We start from the raw sequence: 19,069 nt of genomic DNA on the forward strand, positions 1-19,069 counted from the left end.
ATATGGGAATAACATAACTAATCATTCTGGATCTTAGACCATTTCAAAACAACGGATTATTATTCAAATTGTTTTTAACAGAAAACGAAAAAATATTTTAAAAATCAATTCACAATTGATTTACTAGTAAGTAAAGTCCCTATTAATAAAACAGTGCTGAAAAATGTTGATTCAGTTACTTTTGTTTTTTATATAGTAAATTATTACACAGCAGGCTAACAAGTATATCTCTAACAAGTAATATGTATGGTATGTGAATAATGCCTTTAAAGCTAATTCTGCACTTTACATATATATGTATCTTTAAAGTATTCTAAAATATCTCAATTAGTAAGAATTTTTTCAGAGTCAGGACCCTGAATAAGCATTACATTTATAAAAACTGAAATAAAGAAACAGTATTTACTAAATCAACATGTATTGTAAACTAAGCAGCCTACAATTTAGCAATATTTTATCCAAACAACTAATTGTGTAGGAGGTGTTAAATTCAAAGTCTTCTGAACTTGGAAAAGTACATGTAATACATGTGCCTTTTTACAAAATGCTATTAGTCAACTGTAATTTTATTCCCCAACTGTTTTGTGACATTGTTGAAAAACACAGACTAACAAAATGTGGTAATTCTAATTGGGAAACAAGAATATGAACTTTAGAAGCCTCTTTTTGTTTCAAAAAATCTGACGAACATGATAAATAATATGATTTTTCCCTTATAATTTTCTCCTTAAGTCTATTAGAAAGTCTAAACTTATCATGCAAAAAGAGTAAGAAAAATAACTTTCACTTTATAAGCCATAAAAAACCTAGATCTTTTCAAAACTACAAGAAAGTAGTAATTATGTCTGACCTTCCATAATACTTAATTAACTGTGCATAAATGAGGTGTTCCATGGAAATCTAGAAAAAATAAAAATTATGCCTTTAAACAACAGTAAACCCTTTTAGATGACAATTATGAGAAGTGTGATATAATGGAAGAGAATCTAGAGTCAGAGAATATGTGATGAAGCCTAGATCATAACCCTTACTAATTCTGTGTTTCTGACAAACCACTTAACTGTAACTAAGCCTTCATTTTCTCAAATACAAACATGGGGTAATAAAACCTACCTTACAGAGGGTAAAACCAGATAAGAGGCTAAAGCATTTGTAAACTGCTAAGTACAATACGCATGCTACTAATTATACACTTACTACTCTATACTTCCTTTCATTCTTAAACAGAATAAACTGAACATAACTCATGGCCGTAAGTAAGATTATAAATTATTGTACTAAACTGTAATATAAGAACCACTAATACATCAACTCAGGCTAAAGAAGGGCAAAATGCTATGAGAGGGTGTATTAATCCATTTTCACACTGCTGATAAAGATATACCAGGGACTGGACAATTTATAAAGAAAAAGAGGTTTAATAGATTCATAGTTCCACATGGCTGGGGAGGCCTTACAATCCTGGCAGTAGGCAAGAGAGAATGAGAACCAAGTGAAACAGGTAACCCCTTATAAAACCATCAGATCTTGTGAGACTTATTCACTACCATAAGGAGAACAGTATGGGGGAACCCCCCCACATGATTCAATTATCTCCCACCAGGTCCCTCCCATAACACATGAGAACTACGGGAGCTACAATTCTAGATGAGATTTGGGTGGAGACACAGCCAAACCATATCAGATTTATTGTCTCTTGTTGCCTGCTGCCAGGTTGTTAGGTGAGACTTCTTGCTGCCATAGTATACATAGCTACCTACATGAAGTCTTCCCAGAATAATGCTAGTTGAAATTCTGTCTCCTGTAATTTGCTGCTTCACTTCATCTCTCGCCCTCTTCAACAGATAACTGTCTTCTACTTTACAGAGAATTAAAAAAAGATACCAAATGAGAGCTCATAAACTTTCTGCTACCAAACCTACAAGCAAACTGGCTATTGCAACCATCTTTTCTTCCTTTCTCCCTGTAACAATGAAGACAGGTCCCTCCTGTCTCTTAACTAAAGCTAATCCTTCTACCCTTCTACCTAGGATTAAGATCCCATCCCCTTCTGCCTTTGTTAATTATTCAATCTCTCCTATAACTTCAATCCCAAGCTTTTCCCAAAGTAAACATGTTCAAGTCTCTCTCATCTTGTAAAATAAAAGCATGGGAAAAAAAAATCCAACCTTTTATCACAGTCCACCTACCCTCATTCTCCTTATCTAACAGCTATACCGCCCCTGTCCTAGAGAAATACCATGAAATGCACTACAAGTAGGGGAGGGTAACCACAACGAAGAGAGGCATGGCAGGGAGCTAGGGAGGCAAGATTACAACTAAGATCATTTTGAAACAATGAGTGAGAATCAGGTGAGGCAGTGGATGGGCAGAGTGCAAATGCAAAGGCATATGGCTACAGAAGGGTACCTGGCCTCTAAAAGGAAAATAGTTCAGGGCTTCCATTAAATGGCAAATTGATTAGAGATAGGATCTTGCTCTGTTGCCCAGGCTGGAGCGCAGTGACCCAATCATATCCCTCTACAGCCTTGAACTCCTGGGCTCAAGCAATCCTCCTGCTTCAGCCTCCTGAGTAGTTAAGATTACAAGCGTGAGCCACAGCAACTAGCTCACACTGTTATCCCTCCCAAAATTCATTACTAATAACAGCAAAGAAATAATAATTTTTTAAAAAAGCATAAATGTGTAAGAACAAACAGGAGGGAAATGTGTAAGAACAAACAGGAGAGAAGATAAAAAACAGGTGAAAAATGTCAACATTTGAAGGGATATAAAATCCATCAATAAATGATAACAAATTCAGTGTATCTGCAAAAACTGAAACCTAAATCTAAAGTGAAAGAGAGAAAGAAGTGAGTTCATTCACAGAGGCCGGAGAAACTGGGGAATGGAAAGCATTAAGTACCTTTGAGAATGGGGTTGAGGGGCAAAACGAAAAAAGAGAAAGACTGGTAAGACTAAAGAAATGGTTAGACCTCCATCTCTCTTCCTCACTATAAAGCCAGGCATCCACAGCAGAAAGCTACAGGTCTACCTTGTGAGAGAAAGACCAGAGATGTTCTGGATTCAGGAACATGAGGCATGGCGCTGATGACTAGGTCACAGCAGTACATTAAAAACAAACAAACAGCAACAACAAAAGCATGGACATACAGAACAGTGGGAGCCCAAGTTCCCACCAAATCTCCCAGGCAGGAGATTTGAGAATTCTTCTCTGGGAAATGGATTCAGATGCTGACATTTAAGGTTATCCAACAAAATGACAGCAATTGCTTGATGAAAGCCCCAGTCATGTACGTGAATTTCCAAATCTGCTTGTAATATTTCATTCTAAAATAGGAACAGACAACCAAAGACCACCAGATATATGAAAAGCACCTCTATAATAAAAGAGAGGGGGTGAGGGAAGGAGGAAGAAGCAAAAGTGGAAAAAGAAAGGACCTTAAAAGAGCAAAAAGGAGAAAACTTTACTAATCTTAAAAAGATACTATATTTCTAAAATATAACAGACTTCCCTAAAATGAAAATTCAATAAATAAGGCAAAACTTAACTGTGATAAGTTTATTAAAGGACCCTGTGAGGCCGAGGGCAGTGGCTCAAGCCTGTAATCCCAGCACTTTGGGAGGCCAAGGCGGGTGGATCACGAGGTCAAGAGATCGAGACCATCCTGGTCAACATGGTGAAACCCCGTCTCTACTAATACAAAAAATTAGCTGGGCATGGTGGCGCGTGCCTGTAATCGCAGCTACTCAGGAGGCTGAGGCAGGAGAATTGCCTGAACCCAGGAGGCGGAGGTTGCAGTGAGCCGAGATCGCGCCATTGCACTCCAGCCTGGGTAACAAGAGCGAAACTCTGTCTCAAAAAAAAAAAAAAAAAAAAAAAAACCAAGGACCCTGTGGAAACAGTAGACAATACATGTAAAAAGATGGGAAATAGATGGAAGCTATCGTTAAAAAAGACAGTAGAAATGTAAGATACGAAAATTAGACAAGAAATCAAGACTTCCTTTAAGAAGTTTATCAACAGATGGACACAGTAGAGGAAAAATAAAACCAGTGAACTTTACCACAATTAAATAGAAATTATGCAAACTGAAACACAAATGGGAAAAAAAAGAAAGACTAGAAAAAAAAAAGACTAGATAAAAAAACAGAGCATTCACTAGCCATGAGACAATCAAATACACATATAATTAGAAACCCAAAAGGAGAAGAGAGGAAACAATACTGGTACTTTTAAAGAAAAAAAAAGCCGGGCACGGTGGCTCACGCCTGTAATCCCAGCACTTTGGGAGGCCGAGGCGGGTGGATCACAAGGTCAAGAGATCGAGACCATCCTGGTCAACATGGTGAAACCCCGTCTCTACTAAAAATATAAAGAATTAGCTGGGCATGGTGGCGCGTGCCTGTAATTCCAGCTACTCAGGAGGCTGAGGCAGGAAGAATTGCCTGAACCCAGGAGGCAGAGGGTGCGGTGAGCCGAGATTGCGCCATTGCACTCCAGCCTGGGTAACAAGAGCGAAACTCCATCTCAAAAAAAAAAAAAAAAAACAAAAAACCTTTCAATCTAGAAACCTCTAACTAATAAAAATAGAGAATAGCTTTCAAAAAGAAAGGGCTATGTGGGACAAGTCCTAACATGTATGATAAATTATATCATTTGCTAAGAACGACGGCAAGGAAAACTGAACCAGCACCCCAAGTGGAAAACTACTTGGAACATTTTAAAGTAGCAAAACTGTATATGTATATCATATACCAGTTAAAACAATTCTTTAAGCATGGGATATGTGACTCTGCCCCTGTGGCTCCCTCATGGAGAATACTTTCTAGTCTGTCTTTGATCAGTGTTATGCAGGCACTAGCTGCCTGCTTGGTTTATTTTTGTTCTATGAGAAAACACAGAACACCTGGTCGTTAATAATCACCTGTTTAGAGAGAATAAATGTGTGGGTCAGAATCTACTCAAGGCTCTCAGCTCTGAAGGCTTCTTAGCCCCTGAGGCTCTCAGCTGGGAAGGCTGTTAGCCCTCTGATACTTCCACTTTGCACTCTTACCTCTGTGTCTGTTTCTTAATTCCTTCAGTGCTGCCTGAGTTGGGGTTTCTTCAACCGAGCTGGTCTTGGCAGGGCTGGGCATGGTGGCTCACACTTGTGATCCCAGCACTTTGGGAGGCCAAGGTGAGCAGATCACTTGAAGGCAGGAGTTTGACCCCAGCTTGGCCAACATGGTGAAACCCTGTCTCTACTAAAAATACAAAAATTAGCCAGGCATGGTGGCACACCCTGTAATCCCACCTTCTTGAGAGGCTGAGGCAGGAGAATCACTTGAACCTAGGAGGCGGAGGTTGCAGTAAGCTGAGATTGTGCTACTGCACTGCAGCCTGGGCAACAAGGTGAGGCCCCCCATCTCAAAAAAAAGAAAACAGGCAAAATATATCATAGGCCAAGGGAAAATAATACCAGACAAAAACATCAGAAAGGGCAAAAATGATATAAACACATAAACACACAAAATTTATTTAAAAGAACAGAGCAGAAATACTTAAAATCATAATTATACTATAGTGTTGATAGCATATATAGAGGTAAAATATATCTGAAAACAAAAGAGAAAGAGGAAAATAATTGGAAGAATACTGTTGTAACTTTCTTAAGCTGTGAAGTAATAAGATGTATTTTGAAAGTAAAGTGTGATAACTTAAAGATGGATATTGTAATCACTAGAACAATCACTAAAAAACACAAAAAAGGTATAGCCAAAAATTCAACAGAGGAAATAAAATGAAATACTAAAATACTTGATGCACCCAAAAGATGATAGGAAGAACAGAGGGACAAAGAGCAGACAGGACAAATATGAAAGGAATGAAGGAAAGAAGTAAGGAGGAAGAAAGGAAGGAAGAAAAGAGAGAAAGAAAGAACACATTTAAATCCAAGCATTGTTAATAACTGCATTAAATGTAAATGAACTAAATACTTCCCAAAAAAAGACAGAGACTGACAGATTGGAATGTTTCTTGTCTCAATTATGAGCTATACACAAGAACACATACTTCAAATATAGTATACAGACAGGTTAAAAGCACTTTATCTTTAAATAAATAAATAACTACAAAATGTCCCACAAAGAAACCTCTGGCCAAGTCTGGTAGCTCACTCCTGTAATCTCAGCACATTAGGAGGCCAAGGCAGGTGGATCACCTGAGGTCACGAGTTCAACACCAGCCTAGCCAACATGGTGAAATCCTGTCTCTACTAAAAGTACAAAAAATTAGTTGGGCATGGTGGTAAGCACCTGTAATCCCAGCTACTTGGGAGTCTAAGGCAGGAGAATTGCTTGAATCTGGGAGGTGGAGGTGGCAGTGAGCCAAGACTGTGCCATTGCACTCCAGCCTGGGCAACAAGAGAAAGACTGTCTCAAGAAAAAAAAAAGAAACCTCCAAGCCCAGATGACTTCCCTAGTAAATTCTATTAATCACTTAACTAAGAAAAAAAATAGCAGTCTTATACAAACTCTTTCAGAAAAGAAAGAAAATGAAATCACAACTCATTTTATAGGGCTAGCATAACTATGATAATAAATTTAGACATAAACATTACAAGAAAAGAAAATTACAAATATACAGCATGAACTTAAACATAATAATCCTTAACAAAATAATAGCAACTAGAATCCCACAATATATAAATATAATAATGCCTCATGACAAGTGAAGTTTGTTTATCCTTGGAATGAGAAGTAGGCTTAAGAAAAATCTATGTAATTCACCACATTAACAAATTAAATTAGGAAAATCAATAAATGTAAAATTCAATAAATGCAAAAAAAAAGGATCTAACAATTTTAAATACCTATTTATTATAAAAACTCTTAACAAAGTATTAATTAAAATAATTTCCCCAAGCTGATAAAGGGCATTTTTAAAAACATACAGCTAACAGTATACTTACTGGTAAAATATTGAAGGTTTTCCTCCTAAAATCAGGAACAAGGCAAGGATATCTGCTCTTAACACTTCAACTGAACATTTTAATAGAAGCAACCAGCTAGTGCATTAAGGCAAGAAAAGGAACTAAAAGACATACAGATTGATAAGACAGAATTAACGCTCTCATTATTTGCAAATGACAATTGTACTGGAAGAAAATTCTAAGAAATCGACAAAAATAGCTATAAAAATTAAAAGGCAAATTTACCTAGATTGTAGGATACAAGACCAGTATATAAAAATAAGCTATAATTTAATATACTATTAATCAACAACTGAAAAATGAAATATTTTTCAAAATACCATTTACAATGGAACCAAAAACAAATAACTAGAAATGAATTCAAAAAAAGATATGTAAGACCTCTACACTGAAAATTATAAAATATTGATGACAGAAATGAAAGATGGCTTAAGTAAGGAGAAGGATATATGTTCATGGATTCAAAGACTCAATATTATTAAGATGCCCATTCTACCAGAGTGGATATATATTAATGCAATCTCAGTTTAAAACTCAAGCAAGATTTTTTGGGTAGACATTTACAAGCTGATTCTAAAATTTCCATGCAAATATAATCAAAGTAGGATAACTAAAATAAACTGGGAAAGAAGGATAATATTAGAGTACTAACTTTACAATGACTTTGACTATAAATCTACAGTAATCAAGATGGAGATATTAGTAAAAGAATAAACAAATATATAAAACAGAATAGAGTCCAGTAATAGACTCATATTGCAAAGACAGTCCAATGGAGAAAAACGTTTTCAACAAATGATGCTGGAACAACTGAATATCCATACTGAGGAAAAATAAAAACATGACTTCAGATCTCATGCTATACACAGAAATCATAAGTCTAAAGGTAAAAGCAAACAACCACTTCTAGAAGAAAACATCGAAGAACATTCTCATAACTTTAGCGAAGACAGAAAGCATTAAGTATAAAACACACATTTGATAAATTATATTTTGTCAAAACAAAAAACTCTGTGCATCAAAAGACACCATTAAGAAAATGACCTGGTAAATCACAGACTAGGAGAAAATATTCACAACATATACACAGAATCAAGAATATATATATATATTTAAATATACTTCATGAAAGAAAATTATACAAATGTCCAATTATCACATTAAAAAGGGCTCAACATCATTAGTCATCAGAGAAATTTTAAAAAAGCAACAATCCCACAATGGGGTATTACTACAGACACTGTAGAGTAGTCCAGTGATTCTCATGAAAGGTGGCAATTTTGACACCCAGGAGACATTTTTCGTTGTTACTAGCATCTAGGATCCTGCCACACATCTTAAAAAGCACAGGACAGCCCAAATAACAAATAATTATCCTGCCCAAAATGTCAATGGTGGCCAAACTGTGAAAACTCCAATAGCCAAAATGAAAGAGACTAATAGCATCAAATATATTGCAAAGATGTAGAGCAACCAGAACTCTCTGATACATTGTTAGTGCATATGTAAATTGGTTTATCCACTTTTGTGTTTGACAGATGCTACACATTATGTGTAGACTGCTTCTCATTGGCCAATTAAAGGCCAACATGGCCTACAAGAACCTGCATGATCCAGATCCAGTCTACTTTTCCAGCCTCATCTCCCAATGGACTGAAGTACAAAAATGATTTAATACTAGGATATTTTTCAGTAAAGTTGATTTTGCTGACAGAAATTTTAAAAATTCTGAGGAAAAAGGTAACTTAAGGTCATTTAGTTCAACATACTACCTAAAACAAGAATATTAGTACATTCCTGATGATGAAGCAGCTAATGTCTCTAACAATGAACATTAACAGTTTTGGCAAAACATCACTGATGTAATTGGTATAAACTAAAAAGGCTACAAAATCTTTATAAATAACGGTTCTTTACTCTTTTTATAAACTGAGTAAACTGGACTTCAGTATAGAATTACAGACATTGGGTTAAGAAGCATCACAATATAGATTGAAAAAATGAAAGAAAAGTTCAGAAAGATATTATATATTTACAAATACTACAATTCATTTAAAAAAACTGAGTCAACTGATAATTAGTGTATAAATGGCCTAAATAAGCATTACCCAATAGAAATATAATGTAAGCTATAAATGCAGGCTACATATACAATGTTAAAAAAGTAAAATCCAAGAGAAACAAACTGTAATATGTGCAAATACATGCATGCATATTATGTACATAAAACAAAATAGCCAGTAATCCCAAATATTATCATTTCAACATATAATCCACATAAAAACTGTTCAATTATTAACTGCAAAGAATTATCAGACAGGAACTGTAACTGTGAGAAGTTTATTAAAACATATAGTAGACACAGTGGACAATATGTGTAAAAAGACGGGAAAGAGATGGAAACTTTAAAAAAAAAGCCAGTAGAAATGCTAGATATGAAAATTAGATAAGAGATCAAGAATTCTTTTAATAAGTTTATCAGCAGATGGACATAGTAGAGGAAAAATAAAACCAGTGAACTTTAACCAACATAAACATTAAAAACTGTTAGATTGTTTTAACTCTTTTTTAAATGCTGTCTTTAAAATTTAATGTATATTTTACCCTGACGGTCCATCTCAAGTCACAGTAGCTACATTTCAGGTGCTCAACAGCCACATGTGGCTAGTGGCTACTGTTGTATATTATGTAACAACACTTCTAAATATTTTACATGGATTATTTCATTTAATTCTTCCTGGGTACATACAAGAAAAAGTAACCTGCCCACATTCTCACAGATAGAGATGGATTCAGGATTCTAACTCAAGCAGCCTTGAGTTAGATCTTGGCTCAGATCTCCTTCTCCTAACCATCATGCTTTCCTACCTCAAATCAAGTTTTTCTGCAATATTACTGAAACATGCAATTAAATCAAATTAATACTTGGATTCCTGCCACTGGTATCCTACATTTTTTTGAAACCTAAATTGGTGGTTTCATATAAAAATTGATTTTTTCCCCCTCATGATTTAAAATCTGAAATAAAAGACTTACCATTAATATGAGTTTTTGATACTTTTGTTTTAGGTCTGACACATTTGCAGATGGGTCTGCCCCGAGGATGCTGTACCAATCCTTTATGGGCATCTCCTCAACCGCCATCATTCATGGAATCAGAAGTGGGCCTTCTCAGATCAGCTGAATTGAAATATTAATGACAATTCATTACAGTCTGCCATGTATCTAAGAAAAAATTAAGTACTGCTTTTGTAAGTTCTTTAATATTCAGCTGAGTAAATCATGATTATAATGCAAACCTGAAGAAGCATATATTTTCATGTAAAACGCCCCAATAATTCCATGTATAAGTGTACCGACAAGTATGGAAAACGTTTTAGGTATTTCACGATTTATACATTAATTAATGAATATACAACAGCATCTAAAAAAAAGAATTTGATAATGAACCAGATGGTGTATCAACCTTTAAGGTATTTCTGCTAGTCTTATGGTAAAGCTGGCACACAAGCACTCACTAAACACGCTGAAGGAGCTTAATGAATATTTACAAAATGAACGAATAAAAAAATAAAACAAAACACCAAAGAATTAAAATGAATTTGGGGGCATTCCTTCTGAATGTTTCTCGTTTGCTTTTCCTCCAGATTGCCTGGAGAGCATGATATGCGAAGTAACGTCAGCACCGGCCGGCAGAGAACAAGAGACCCCTGTTAATGGAGAGTAAAACTCTCCTTGCGAGGATGCCCCAGTCTTCCCACACTCGAGCAGAGACCCTACCAGGAGCCCCAGAAATCAGGCAACCTCTTCCCACAGCTATATACACTTAACAAGGCAGCCGGGGCCTCCTCAAGCTCGGGACTTGGGAATCATCTCCATTCACCGTCGGCTTTACCCATCCAGCCATTGGCGGGCACCCTCTCCGCGCTTTATGGAAGATCAAACCTACCTAAGCTCACACAGGCGCTGCTGCCCACTCCTTGCCTGTGGTCGGCCAGAACTCGGAACTGGTTTCTTCTTCCGCCGGAAGTCACTCCTCCGACGTGTTAGCGTTTCTAGCCGAGCAGTTGTGGCCGTGGCACCACTCAGAAGCGACGCTCCCACCCGCTGTGACGCGGTCGCTATGGTAACTAGTCACCGCTTCTATGGAGAGGCGTTTACTAGAAGTAAGTTCCCGAGCGTTGAAGAAAGATGTTTCGCTCTAAGTCTCTCTTGTCCTGGCTCCGTGACTGTCGCTTCTCTCCTCCTCCTGAGAGAGCACCCTCCCTCGCCCAGGCTTTCCCTCCGTTCTTCAAAGCGTCCTCCGTTTACCCTACCCTGAGCTACTCTCAATCGTTTCGGTTGGTGCTTGAACTTTGAGAGGTATGCGGGGGCAAAAATGTGAGAAGGATGAAGAGATCTGATGCCACCCTCGGCCCTACAGTTCCTTTACAATGTTCACATTCGAAAATTAAGAGAATTAAAACCTATGCCGGGTAGGGCTAGATTTGCGGAGGATGGGGTCGGTTTAATTTTTTTTCTCCAAAAGATAGTCGATGTAATTATTAATATTTCTTTTAGATCTTAGCAACCAACTTACAACATAAAAAACGTTCCAAAACTCTTTCACGTTTGCTTTCACTTCTCTTTCACTTCAACCCAGTGAGAAAAGTAAGGCAGGTGCTATTATTCCCATTTTATAGATGAGGAAAAAAATTAAGGTTTAAGGCCAAACAGCTAGCAGCAGAACAAGGACTCAGCAAGTCTACCCATTCCCAGGGCAGCTATGCTCTCTTTCAACTTTACAGAAAAAAGCAGAATGAACTGCTCTTCTTTGAAGCAGTTGGGGGCCACTACAAATAGGCACTGTTGGGGTTTGTTGTTGCTGCTGCTGCTGCTGCTGGTGGTGGTGTTCACTCCTCTCTTCTCCCTTTCTTGATTCCTGTGTTTCCTTTTATTACTTCTTCTTTGTGCTGTTTACATTAACACCTCTTCCTTGCATTGTACCTGGCGATGAAAACTACATCTTATTTTTGGCCAGCATGACATAAATTTCACTTGGAGATGTTAAAGTGGTTTTGTTGTTAACTGCTTAGATTTTGCTTTCCTTCTTTTTTATCCTTCTCCTACCAATCTGAGTTTAAGAAGCAGTTAAGATAAAGTTAAGCAGAATAAATAAAATAATTTAATATGATCAATTACTTAATGATGTTATGAACTATAAAGAATAACTGAATGAAACAAGCAAGTTTAAAAATCTAAAGATGAAAGTATAGATTAGGTTCTCCACAGGATTTTGTCATGTTTAAACACATACAAAGAGCATCTGGTTTTAGTCCTGACTCCATCATACTTTCTTGTGTTGCTTTATGGAAATACTTGAAGCAATGGAATTAAGTGGTGTCGTGAATGCTTTCCTAAACAGTACTGTCAGAATGATGCCCCCTTGAACATCTGTAGCCCTCAAATTCCCCTCTATCCACTGCTTGCTTGGGTCTTCCCTGTATAGGTAGATATGCTCTGGTTTTTTTCTTTTTTTTCTTTTCTTCCAGCAAAAGCACTTTATTTTGATTTACTATTCAGTTAGTTTATTGTTTTACCTCATTTATTTATTGGGGTTTGGAAATAAGAAATAGATATTTTCCCCAGCAATCCCAAATATTTTGTCATTTCATCTCTACATACTTTAGTTTGCATCCCTAAAATGTACCAGATTTTTATCTCCATAATGTCATTATTTGACTGTCATGCAATATCTAGACCTTATTTACATTTCCACAGTTAAATCAAAATGTATTTTTCTGGTTGGTTTGCTTGACTCAGAATCCAGATACAATTTACACTTTCCATTTAGTTGTTCTGTCTCTTAAATGTCGTTAAAACTATAACAGTCCCACTTCTTCACTACAGCCTTTTTTTTTTTCTTTTCTTGCCATTGGCTTACTGAATGAGACCAATTGTCTTATACTCTGTCTATCTATCTGTTTGTACCAAAATAAACTTAAAACAATTTTTACATAAATTTCTGATCATTAATCTTCCTTCATTTTTCATTTTCTAGAGTAGTAATTTCCAATAGAAAAATAATGTAAGCCACAAGAGCAAGCTACCTATGTGATTTTAAATTTTTTGGTAGTCACATTAGACACATAAGAAACAGGTAAAATTAATTTTAACAATATATTTTATTTAATCCAGTATATCCAGAATATTACTTTAAAATTCATCAATATAAAAATTATTAAGGAGATACTTTACATTTTTTTCTCCTACTAAGTCTTCAAAAGCTGGTGTGTACTGTGCTGGAAGACACCTCAGTTTGAACTAGCCACATTTCAAATGCTCAGTAGCCACATATGACTAGTGGCTACTGTATCAAGCAGGGCAGGTCTAGAGAATAAAGTCCTAACTCCTTAACCGGACATTCAAGTTTCCTCTTCAATATGATCTTTGCTTTTCCAGCCTCACCTATTATCTCCATACATGAAACATTCAAACAATTGGATCTTTTAATGGTACTGAAACCAACCCAATAGTCCCATAAATAGGGTTTTTGTTTTGTTTTGTTTTAAATAAACATAGAAATGGATACTTCCTGTCTGAAAGCTTGAAACTTGCATTTGTTTTATCTTTTTGTTTGTTTGTTTGTTTGTTTGAGACAGGCTCTTGCCCTGATATCCAGTCTGGAGTGCAGTGGCACAATCTCAGCTCATTGCAGCCTCTACCTCCCAGGCTCAAGCCATCTGCTAAGTCAGCTTCCCAAGTAGTTGGGACTACAGGTGTGTGCCACCATGCCTGGCTAATGTTTGTATTTTTTTTGTAGAGATGGAGTTTCACCATGTTGGCCAGGCTGGTCTGGAACTCCTGAGCTCAAGTGATCTGCCTGTCTCAGCCTACCAAAGTGCTGAGATTACAGTCATGTGCCATTGCACCCAGCCACATTTGGTTCATTTTTATCTGAGTTCTTTCCTCAAGAAAGGATGCCCAGACCTCTCAAAAAGCATCAAAGAACTGAAACCAGCTTACTGCATCTAGACAATGAGATGCCAGACTCTTCATTCCTCATTATTGCTTCTTTACCCCTCCCTAGTTCATGTTTTCTCATACATAGTTAACATTTCTTCCTTGCTATATAAACCCCTAATTTTAGTCAGTGAGGGAGATGAATTTGACACTGATGTCCCATTTCCTAGGCTGCAGCATCTGATTAAAGCCTTCTTCTTTGGCAATAATCATTGTCTCAGTGATTGGCTTTCTGGGTGCCAAGCAGCAAGACCTAGATGGAACTCCTAGTGTTTTAGTAACAGTGTTTCATCAATCATTTTGTTCAAATGGTTCTCCTTACTTATAACACCCTAATTCTTTTCTTCCTCCTATCAGACTAATTCCTCCTTTAAGGCCTATCTCTTCCATCAAGCCTTTTATGATGGCCTGGTACTTTGAAATTACTACCGCCTCTCAACTTTCATAGCAAGTCCTTTGTATATCACAGTATATTGTTTTCCTTAGACTGTATTCTGATTCCCCAGTTGGGTTGCAAACTTTCTGAGAGCAAGAACACCTCTCTTCAGAGACACTAAGAACCAGCTATCTTGCCTCTTTCTCTGAAGTTCTAATGATACATAGCTTTAATAGGTTTGTTTCTCAGTATCTTATTTTCAGAAGGCAATTTATGCATTTTATGTACAACTAATATAGCAGAAACATAAACTATGTTAGTATCATGGTTAAGAGCATGAACTCTAGGGTCAGAATATATATGTTTAATACAGGCTTTTCCTCTTACTGGCTATATGAATTTAATTCATCTTTGTGTTTTGGTTTCTTCCTCTAATATGGGAGTAAATATTATTTCCCTTATATATTTGTTGTGAGAATTAAATGAGATAGTTGTGCCTAAAGGTAGTAAGTACTCAGTAAAGGTTAGCTATTGTTGTTGTTATTAATTAATAATATTTGTTGATCAGTTTTGATATATTAGAATATTAGACATTCATAACAATGTTTTAGGAATTTCCAAAGAGAGGAAATGAAAGCAAGACACAATTAAATTGGAAAAATAAAATCAAACTGAAATATTTGTTGAAATATACATTTGGTTGGACTTCAGGATAAATTAAAAGTATAGATAAAACTTTAATTTGTGTCATCAGTATCTGACATAACCAAGGTAGGCATACATTAAATATTTGATTCCAAGATGATTGATCAAGTACTATAGATATAGATAGATGTATCAGGAGTTTAAGATCTTTTGTCATGGTGATAGCAAAAAATGACATCTGTTATTAAATCTATCACTTTAGTACATGCCTGCCCATAAGCTAATGTCCACCAGACATTCACAGATTCTTCATTTTATTTCTTATTAGTCAACTGTGCTTCTCATTGCTGGATAATACTTGAAAAAAAAAAAATATATATATATATATATATATTTAGTTTAATTTATATATATATATTTAGTTTAATTTATATATATATATATATATATTTTTTTTTTTAAGTGTAATTCTGCTAATTATTTCCTATCCTAGGATTATATTTACTTGGCTCTTTTGGTAGTTCCATTGCCAATTCCTTCATTTCCTTGATTTTTATTTCTGAATTTTAGGATTTTTATACCAGTGAACTAAGCTGTATTTAAGTACTATGGCACATTATGGTTATGTTCTGAAATTGAATGATTCCCTCTAGAGCAACTTAGAATCTACTGGGAAATAGAAAAACCACCAAGAATTAGCTAGATGATATATATATACAGCCTTCATTCACCTATTCATTCAATCAGCAAATATTTGTTGAGCGTCTCTTAAGTACCCTACACTCTTGTTAGTTGCAAGAGACACAAAACAAAGTTGACTGTAGTCATCTCAAAAGCTTAGTTTATCTGGGTAAACAGACATTTAAACAGGAACTGAAATAAGTATAGGAAGTGCTATACCAGAGGAAATACCAGGTGCTGTGGGATTAATTAATAACTTGCAGATACACCAATATGTAGAATAGATTACTTGAATGATTGAAATCCTTGAATCAAGATGAAGCTAATCCAAGAAGATGTATAAAGTGCTAAGTTTTAAATAGTGTTTTGAAGGAATGGAGAGGTGAATGACTAGAATGAAAAAGCTTCCTGTCTTCTTTTTTTTGTAGATTAGCATAAAGCTTTAGCTAGTATTGAGAATCAGCTCTAATGAACAATCCTAGCTCATCTTTTAGAAATGGTTTTCATTTTTGCATTTTTCCCTTTGTTGGTTGCCTTAACTCAGTCTGTTCTCTCCTTTGCCATTTCAACAATAGTCATCATCGATGAACTTTCGTTGAGTTTGTGCAAGGCAGTGGACTAAGCAGGAGAGAAATAGGAAGAGTTAAATACTTTTTTGTGGAACCACACTTGTTACTGTGTTTTTCTTGTTTTTTAGCATTATGCATCAGTTCTTTCTAACTTTTTTCAGATCTCTTATAGGTCTTTATCTTATCTAGGATGTTTGGTCCTGTTTTCCTGTTTGCATATCTGATGTTTTAATCATTCCATGAGTCTATTAAAGATATTGTCTGTAATCAATCTTCTGTTTATCTTTAATAATCATACAAATACCAGGTTGTTTTTCCCCCATTCACTTCTTTACCCTTTTCTCTTATGACTACTCTGGTTTTTCTGTGCACTTTCAAATTACCCTGAAGTTTGTGGTGATCTCTTCCAGTCACGTGGGGATATACATTTATGTACAGATGCTCCTTGACATGTGACGGGGTTATGTCTGATAAGCGCTTTTTAGGCTGAAAATACTATTACTGCCTTAATACACCTAACCTACTGAACATCATAGCTTAAGCTAGCCTACTTTAATTGTGCTCAGAACACTTACTTTAGCCTACAGTTGGGTAAAATCATCTAGCACACAGTATTCCATAGAGTATTGGTTGTTTACCCTCAGAGATTGCATGGCTAACTGGCAGCTGCTGCTCCCTGCCACTGCCCAGCATCATGAAGGATTATTTTACTACATCACTAGCCTGGGAAAAGATCAAAATTCAAAATTCAAAGTATGGTTTCTACTGAACATGTATTAGTAGAACACACACCATGTAAAGTTGAAAAATTGTTAGTCAAACCATCCTAAGTCAGGGACTGGCTATATTGTTTTTTAAAGCATGCTACTTTCTCTACTTTATTTTTTTAATACTGAATTTTTTTTTGAAAAGTTTATTTTTGGCTTGTAATTGACTCAGGGAAGAAAGGTTAATCTGAATGATCAAGGGGTGTTAATTTGTGGGTTAAAATGTGTTAAACAGTTGATTTGAAGTCTGTTTAAGTCAATTAGAGAGTATAATGAAGATGTTTCCAGGGTGTTATGGAACCTTTTGAAGTTAGTGTGGAATTCACTAGTGTATATTAACTGTGGCTCCTGGCTAAGCATGCTATTGCATTCAGGTTTTTTAATTTGTGTGAATTCTAATAGATATGAATAGGTCAACATATATAGAAGTTTGGCTTTATTAATGAGCCTCATCTTTTGTTATAGGAAACTAAACTCATGACTTCATTCATCATTAGCAATGGAAAACATAATTGGTATCGTTGTTATCTTTGTTACTTGAATATTTTTCAAAAATATAAGGCAATGACTTTTAAAATCAGATTAGTGTTATTATTATAGGTTTTTAAGTGCTAAGTATGTCATATGGAAAGGTAGAATTCATAAAGACATGAAATTTTGTGTGCTCACTTAATGAAATGATTTATTTCCTCCCCTAAAATTATATGAAGTAAAATTATGAAACATTTTAGTGTTGGTGTATATTTTCAAAGATTTCAAAATAGTTAATGTTGTTACACACAGTTTAATATTATTATGCTCAAATTCAGTCGTCAAATATAATTTTTGTATGATGATAGCATTATTTAAGATGAATAAAACATTGCAAATTCACCAGTTTAAATCCACAAGAGATATGAGAGTAAAAATCACATTTTAAAATACATTCTTCACTTAGCATTAGAGTTACTATAGTCTATTTTTTATTACTTATGTCAGTTTACTAGTAATAAACACATTTAGCATTTCAGCTTCTTGAAACCTTTCAGTTTAATTATTTAGAGACCGAGAAAAACAAGTCTTGTATGCTAAAGGGATTTCTGCAATGATGGATTAAATGCCAAAATAATGAAACCACATATCTTAAAAAATATACTGAAGAATAGATGTTTTCTGACGAATTTCACAAAAATATCATATTTTTAAAATACTTTAAGCAATTCTTGGTATTACTTTTTAATCTGCTATAGAAGCACCATGAATCTAGTCTGTTGTAGCTCATTAGCAATTTCTTTAATGAGTTTTTTGGTGTGATAGATAGTTAAAGTAACAGACAAATGACAGATTGTTTGCCTTTAATGATTTCCCTGTTTCAAGCCCATTACAAAGCAATTAGAAATCTGACAGCATTTTCACTCTGCATTACTGATCATCTAAAGTGATGAGGAATGAGAGGTGGTGAATATTAATTGTATATTTTCATATGATTATCATAAATTATTACCTTGTCTGATGTGCTGCAGGTGAAGCAGGAGCATTAGAGAAAGGCAGTCAGATATATTAATTTGAAAGACTAATATTTTTTTAAAATCTTTATAGTATAAATCCTAGTCTGCAATGTTAGTCTCTATGAATATTCCTCTATCACTATTAACTATTTTTAAATTCTATTATATTTGGGGCAACTGAAGTTTTCTTTCTTTTTTTCTTTTTGAGACGGAATCTCGCTCTGTCGCCAAGATGGTCTCAGCTCACTGCAACCTCTGCTTCCCAGGTTCAAGCAATTCTCCTGCCTCAGCCTCCTGAGTAGATGGTACTATAGGCACCCCCCACCACGCCGGGCTAACTTTTGTATTTTTAGTAGAGACGGGGTTTAACCATATTTGCCAGTCTGGTCTCAAACTTCTGACCTTTTGATCCACCCACCTAGGCCTCCCAAAGTGCTAGGATTACAGGCATGAGCCACTGAGCCCAGCCGCAACTGAAGTTTTCTTATTTGAATACAAGAAAAGGAAAGATTATTCCATAGTACAATGAACCTATATGTATTTAAATTTAGGATCTTAAAAAATGTGT

General features: G+C 35.5%; 2 protein-coding genes across 5 annotated transcripts in view; one reads left to right on the top strand and one right to left on the bottom strand.

Annotated features, from left to right (window-relative positions):
• Positions 1-11,000, bottom strand: part of DNAJC24 (DnaJ heat shock protein family (Hsp40) member C24) — a 76,540-nt gene extending 65,540 nt beyond the window's left edge. For all 4 annotated transcript variants that reach the window (XM_012452270.3, XM_012452271.2, XM_012452269.3 and 1 more), the window contains exons 1-2: positions 10,924-11,000; positions 10,011-10,154 (exon numbers count right to left, since the gene is read on the bottom strand). In XM_012452270.3, coding sequence (XP_012307693.1) covers positions 10,011-10,121 — 111 coding nt within the window. In that variant the 5' untranslated portion in view covers positions 10,122-10,154; positions 10,924-11,000. The remainder of the gene's footprint in view (positions 1-10,010; positions 10,155-10,923) is intronic.
• A 324-nt stretch (positions 11,001-11,324) lies between these two features.
• The window catches only part of DCDC1 (doublecortin domain containing 1), a 498,476-nt gene continuing 490,731 nt past the window's right edge, over positions 11,325-19,069 (top strand). Inside the window, exon 1 of the mRNA XM_064365537.1 lies at positions 11,325-11,336. The gene's annotated coding sequence lies outside the window, so the exon portion shown is untranslated. The remainder of the gene's footprint in view (positions 11,337-19,069) is intronic.

Source organism: Aotus nancymaae, unplaced genomic scaffold, assembly GCF_030222135.1.
Source record: "Aotus nancymaae isolate 86718 unplaced genomic scaffold, 86718_ANA_hifiasm-v0.15.2.pri h1tg000059l, whole genome shotgun sequence".
Taxonomy (NCBI): domain Eukaryota; kingdom Metazoa; phylum Chordata; class Mammalia; order Primates; family Aotidae; genus Aotus; species Aotus nancymaae.